Below are 6,500 nucleotides of genomic sequence, written 5' to 3' on the forward strand. Positions count from 1 at the left end.
ATGGCCGCTGCCGCATAGAATCACGGGAGCGTGTCCTGACCTTCTTATAGAGACCTTGACGTAGAGTGGCTGTGACAGCGCTCTTGATGGCAACGACGGGTACTATCGACCGCCATTTTACTTTAAGTCAAAACGTCGAAGTCTGTACCACTTGTTGGAGAGGATTGTCATTTTAAAATTATTTTCCTCGTCTAAATCTTCTTTATAATAAACTAGTAAGTGTAATACTTAACCCTCTATATAACAGTATTTTTATAATTTAAGTACGAGCCATGTCTTGAGGATACTCTTAGCGGTATTGTTTATTTAGTGTACCCGGGCCAGTCCGATCCGTACCCAGTAGGTTGTTGATTTTTTCGGGTTTTTTTCTTTTGTAGAATATAGGTAGTGTAGTATTCTTGTTGTTGTTATGGTTATAGTTTGTGAAAACTTTGGTTTCAACTTTTAAAAGTATTTAGAATTGTGAGGCCCTGGAAATATACATTTCCTTTTTAATTATGGACTATTTTATTAAACCATCGAGAAAACAAGTAATTTAAGTGTCGAGACGGCGACACCGGACTTTGACATCTTTGCTCATAGAGTAGAGGCAAAACAATATTTAGAATAAAAAAAATAGAAGGGGTAATTGTTTAAAACTTAAGACGCAATAGGGAAAAAAGAAACGAAAGTAAAATATGAGCGTGGATGTCAGTCATCGACAGTCGCTATCAGAGTCGAGAGGATGGTGTCGGATAAACCATCCCGGCCAGACCTTCCTCGCGACCCAAACTGGTTTCAAATTCTACCTCGAGACTAGTAAGAGACTAATCGGGAAGCGGGGAAGGGAAAGCCCGATCAATTAGAAAAGAATCGAACATGGAAAACATAAAACCTCTGTCATCGAGAACACGGAGAGCTTCCACCTCTGGTTTCTTCCAGAGTTCCTTCGTCTGAACTTCCGCTTCCCAGTTCCAACCTTCTCTTTCTACATCGTCTTCGAGAGAGACCAGTTGTATTGTCATTCCTGTCGCTGCTGCCTCGGAGTTGTTCTTCAGAAAAACTAAAGAAAGGATCCAGGACTTTCTCCGCCGATACGCCATCGAACTTGGACATGCAAACCCGATGTCGAAAAAATAAACGGGTTTCTTTTGTAACACTTGTCGTTTCCTGCTTCCAGAACCGCCACCCACATAGGCGAGGGCCTTAGACCATTCCGACGAAAGGGAATAAAATCCCCCCCTAATCGGCGTGCTTACAGAATAATAAACTACACTTTGACCTTTGTCGTGTTACGAACCACATTGTTGATGTTTTAACATCAACAATGTGGTTCATCCTTCAAAGAGGTAACAAGGAGTTAAAATACATATGAAGAAAAGATTTCACTCTATCCTTTTGTGTCTAGTCTAGGTTAGAAACTTAAAATACTGTGAAGGGGTAATGGGGCTCAACGAGAATCAAACGACAATGACGATGATGACATAGATTCAAGCAATGCTAATAATACCTGCATCATCAGCAATTATTGTATTGAGTGATTGGTTTTTAATTTAAAGTGCAGTAGCCGGATGGCCGGGCGGTTCAGGTTAGCAGCCTGCTTCCCTGGGGAACCCGGGATCGAATCCGGACGGGTCGAAAAATCCCCAGGAATTTTTCGGGGGTGGTCCGTCCGGATATCTCGGTCCCCGTCCCTCACCCCCCGGCCGCCCCATTGTGGGCCTGACCGCACCCATAATGGCTTGCTATAAGAGATCCTCTTAGTGCCCACAGAATGTAAAGAGTTACAAAAAAAAAAAAAAAATTAAAGTGCTTGAACTTATCATTAAAACATGGTTCTCAGATCAGTACTAGACTATAGTGTGTTTGTTGTAAAGTTGTACTTTTTTGAAAGGTTGTATAACAACATTATGTAAATTATTAAACACAATTACAGAAGCATTAGTATAACAGATTTAATAAAGAATAAATGTTATAATATTGTTTGTTGATTAAAAGCACAGAATAAAATCTCATATAAAGTATAGTATTTAAAATTAAAACTTTCAGCTATTTAAAATAATATTTCATAATAATTGAGAGTAATGTAACATACTTTACATTGCATATTCAAATAAATAATTATGTTGCTATGAAATCTTTTTATTATAAAATAAAATTATAAAGTTGAAATAGATATTTCTATTGTTTGCCTACTGTTTAATACATTTTTATAAATTTATTTATTTTTATATAATAATAAATAAAATTGTTACATGTGCATGAGAAAGTTCCTAAATAAAGTGAGTTATTATCTCCTGCAAGTACTTTAAAGAGTTTACTTTATATAGCATGTAAAAAGCCCACCCCCTTTGTTCCCACATGGCAGAATAAGCTTTTAAAAAATAAAAATCATTAAAACGGATATAAATTAATAAATATGCATTGAATTAAAAATGATCAGGTATTTTTACTAAATCGGCTTGATCGTCACGCGAAACGCAACAAAATCGGCAACAATACATTTTTCCATTGTGTCACTTTCTTTGTCGTAAGTGGGCGATTTTCGAATGAGAAAGAAACTTTAGCGATTTTCCGCTTCATTTCTTGAGAATAATTGCTTCGGATATAAATGTGAGTAATATTTTGGCAGATTACACAATATACAGTACAAATATTTTGATAACAATAGAATTACCGATGTAGAAATTTATCATTGAGTAATTATAAGGTTCTTCAAGTTGAGTAAGAGCACACAACTAGAATAAAAATATCCATTTAAAGATAAATTTCAATATTTTAAAGTGATTTTGTAATATTTCAAAATCGTTTAAAATATGAGAATATATTTTGTGTTATTATTTTTCCTATTTATTATTAAGGATTTATTCAAAATTTTTTCGTAGTTGTCGTCTGTGTATATTCTCATGTTGAGTCTTACTGTCAAATCTGCATTAATAAATGTGTTTGGGAAAGATCCACCGTAACAAAGTTACACCGCTGCAACTCGAACGCCCTCTGGCGGCGTCCCGGACTAATAGCATTGTTTATATTTCGTTGTGTTTTACAGCTTGTAGCAATTATGAACGAACCTCACATGAACATGAATATTTGAAAATAATTTTTAAATAAAATTAATATAAACATAATAGTATAATAGAAACGAAAAAAATTAAATAAAAAAAGGATTCCGGGATCAGGGAATCGAACTCACAAAGTTGAAGCCTAGTACCTCAAGTGGGACCAGCGCCCTCCTACGAGCCACCTGCCAGTCGAGAAAAAAGTGACAGTTTAAGCCTTTTAAGTGATTGTCAGATTTTCAACTTTTAGTTTTTTTTTTTTTTTTAAAGTAAGTAAATAATGTTTATTGTAATAGGATTGAACCTGTTACATGGGGTGTTTCAATTATTAACCAATCACAATCATATAACAACATATTAGTTCCATATAATATATCTTAGTTATTTAGTTTAACATTGACATATATTCATTATTGAAAGGTTTAACTTTTAAATAAGATGCTGTATAATTTAATTACAAAAATTTTAACAAATTGGATATCTTATAATTAGTTACAATTCTGCTGTATGAGAAGAAATTCGTATTTGCTATTTACGTTGATAATCATATACAACACACGGAAGTAATATCCATTTCGGGACTCTAATGCTTCTTAACAAGAACAAAACATAAATTGGGAAAGATCCCTACATCCATAACAATATCATATCAACTTTGTTTAAGGTTAACTGTCATATTTTTTAATACTTTTAAAATGATGTAATTATAGTACCTCCTTTAAATTGTCCTAGTTCCTATAAGATTTTTTAATTCCCTCATGCGATAATATGCCGATACTATTGTTCCGAACTCTGCTAGAACTCACTGTCACATGAACCTTCCTCTCATCTCCATAACTTGGTATAGGTGAAGCCTAGGTAACTACAATATTTACTTTTTCGGAATTCCCTCTTAGTATTAGTTGTATCGGAAAAAGATATAGCTCGTCTATCTTTATTCCTTGGCCAGTAGCAATAGGTCACCAAACAGATGCACAATCCACTAATACACCGCGCCTTGCCAATGTTTGTTTTCGTAGTAAAAATCCTTAGTTTCTACGCATTCCAGGTAACCATGTCACTATTAAACCAATAATGAAGTAGAATTTCATATTAGCTTAGGCAACACTATGAAACTTTCCTTACAGACTTGGAAATTCCAGAACCTATTAGACGTTTACTATTATCATTACAGTTTGTATTTATAGAAGGAAAATTTACTGTTAAATTTACATTGACTAATTGAATATCTGTATTTCCGATTTTCTCTCATCCAGTACGAATTTTCCTGGGTTTATTGTTGTAACAATATAAATATTCGAATCACTATTCGGATTTCTCAATGGAGGAACTTAATCAATTTCTTCCTAAAAATTACTTAATTGTATTACTTTATCTAAATTAATGTCGTACGTGAATATTTTATTTTTTATGATATAACAGTCATCTCCGATAATAAATTTGTTACCTTTTAATCTTTCTTGTTTAATTGTCGTTTGTAATTTTTTCCTTCTTAATCTGGATCTTTTGCATAAATCGGCTGTAAAAATTGTTTTATTTTTTCTCCTTTCTTCGTTATTAACTTTAGCTTTTAATTTCCAAAATTCTTTTAATATCAAGTTTCTATTATACAAGGAATCTATTACAATCTTCACAATACGTTAGATCCGTTATAATTTATCCTGGTTAAGCTTTCTATAGAGATATTTTTAATTCTCAAATCCTCTTTAATAAACTGATTGATTTCGTTAGCATAATCGGTCGAAGTAAAAGGAAAATTTATGATTATGATATTTCTATTAGTTCTCTCATTTTTTAATTTATCTAGTTCAAATTCGAACATACCTCTGAAATGGCTATTGTTCTTAGATAATGTCTCTATTTCTTCCATTTTCTGTGACACTCTCACTAGTTCTTCTTGAAAATGCTTTTTTTCTTCCTTCATTAAATTAAGTTCTGTCTTGATTCCTTGAATTTCTCTATTAAGCTGTGAAAAGTTATTTTGTAGTAGTTCGTATATTGATTTTAGTGTGTATTGTGAATCTTCCTGTACCAGGGGATCCTTATCTCTTAATGCTTGAAAATATTCAGGTATTTTCGTAGATCTTGTGGTATCAAGACTACCTCCACCGCACTCCTCCTCAATTTGAAGAAATTCTTCATTCAATAGATTATCCACTTGATTTTCTTTAACTATTTCTTTAAAATTTTGCTTACGTGGCCTACCACGCCCCCTGTTTTGCATCTCCATTTGACTCAAATGTTGGGGAGAACGGGAAAGAGGACCTGGATTAGGTTCTATTCCACCAATTAATAATAGGCATATGATTAATTCCAAAATCAATCTATTGACGAATATCCACATCCTTAACTCGACCAAAATACGGTTATAATTTCCTGGTACGTTATAATACAACTGTTAAGCTCTACGAAAAGTTCACTAACACCTTCAACAGCCAACTCACACCCCCCATTCAACTTTTAGTTTTTGCGGTTGCATTTCATACTTGGCACATGTCAGTCGTTAAGGATGCAATGTACTCTAATCGAGTTTGAACAAAATTAATGACCTCTACGTCAAACCTCCTTACATATCACTTATAAAAATTTTTTCTTAATATTACTTCTGTTTCTTAAGCAGTTGCTTGATAGTATACTAAGAGAGACACCTTGATGTGTAGCTTGAAAACTGCTATACTACCGCTTTTTAAACTCAAATTGTGGCCATTGTAACGTGTGTTGCTGCTTCCAATGTTTTGTAGCACAAACTTTTTGTACATCGTTTCTGTTTAAAAGTTTTTTTTTTCCCCGCTATTTTGATATCTCTTGTCAAAATTTCTTTAGCGAAACATTGCGTAACGTAAGAAACGAAACATTTTTCATCGAAACGTTCGACAGATTAGAATTTGTTATACAGAAGACCCCTGTATAACACAAGTAGATATAACACGGATTTGTATAACACGGCGAAAAAATTGCGATCGTATTCGGATAACACGTTAAAAGAGAATCGTATAACACGGTTAAACGGCATCGCCGACTCGTGTCGCGACATAATTAATCGAATCTGGTCCAATAGCGCACATAGCACAAATTCTTGAGTTTAAACGAGCACTAAACCTACTAAAAAACATTTATTATTTAACGGCCATAAAAATTATATCTTTATTAATGTCGTCTCCAAAGCTAAGTTATTTTTTTGCGAAAAATTCGCTGATAAGAAAACACTCGCCCGTCGTTCGATGAGCCGCTCCGCGACGAAAACAAGCTTAAGAAATGGCGTCCACGAACGGTGCACATTCGGTAAGTAATCCCACAATTTTTTGTTTATTGCATAGTTTATATGGATTATTCTCAAAAAATTATACGTGAATTGAAATGTTGAGTCAAATTAATCTAGAATCGATTAATTTTATGGAAGAAAACCTTTCAAACAGCCGTAACCCCTAAACTGTACACGTGTCGGGCTGTGATTGGCTCATG

General features: G+C 33.9%; 1 protein-coding gene across 1 annotated transcript; it reads right to left on the bottom strand.

Moving 5' to 3' along the window:
* Positions 1 to 4,668: 4,668 nt before the first annotated feature.
* LOC136977176 (uncharacterized) lies at positions 4,669 to 5,382 on the bottom strand. The gene has a single exon (XM_067272627.1). The coding sequence runs from the start codon at positions 5,380 to 5,382 to the stop codon at positions 4,669 to 4,671; it is 714 nt and encodes a 237-aa protein (XP_067128728.1).
* Between the last annotated feature and the right edge of the window lie 1,118 nt (positions 5,383 to 6,500).

The sequence above is a fragment of the Centruroides vittatus genome, unplaced genomic scaffold (genome assembly GCF_030686945.1).
Source record: "Centruroides vittatus isolate TY-2023 unplaced genomic scaffold, ASM3068694v2 contig_1112, whole genome shotgun sequence".
NCBI lineage: Eukaryota > Metazoa > Arthropoda > Arachnida > Scorpiones > Buthidae > Centruroides > Centruroides vittatus.

Excerpts from the sequence above, each read along its gene's own strand:
- LOC136977176 (XM_067272627.1), bottom strand. The coding sequence starts at position 5,382 with ATGTGGATATTCGTCAATAGATTGATTTTGGAATTAATCATATGCCTA.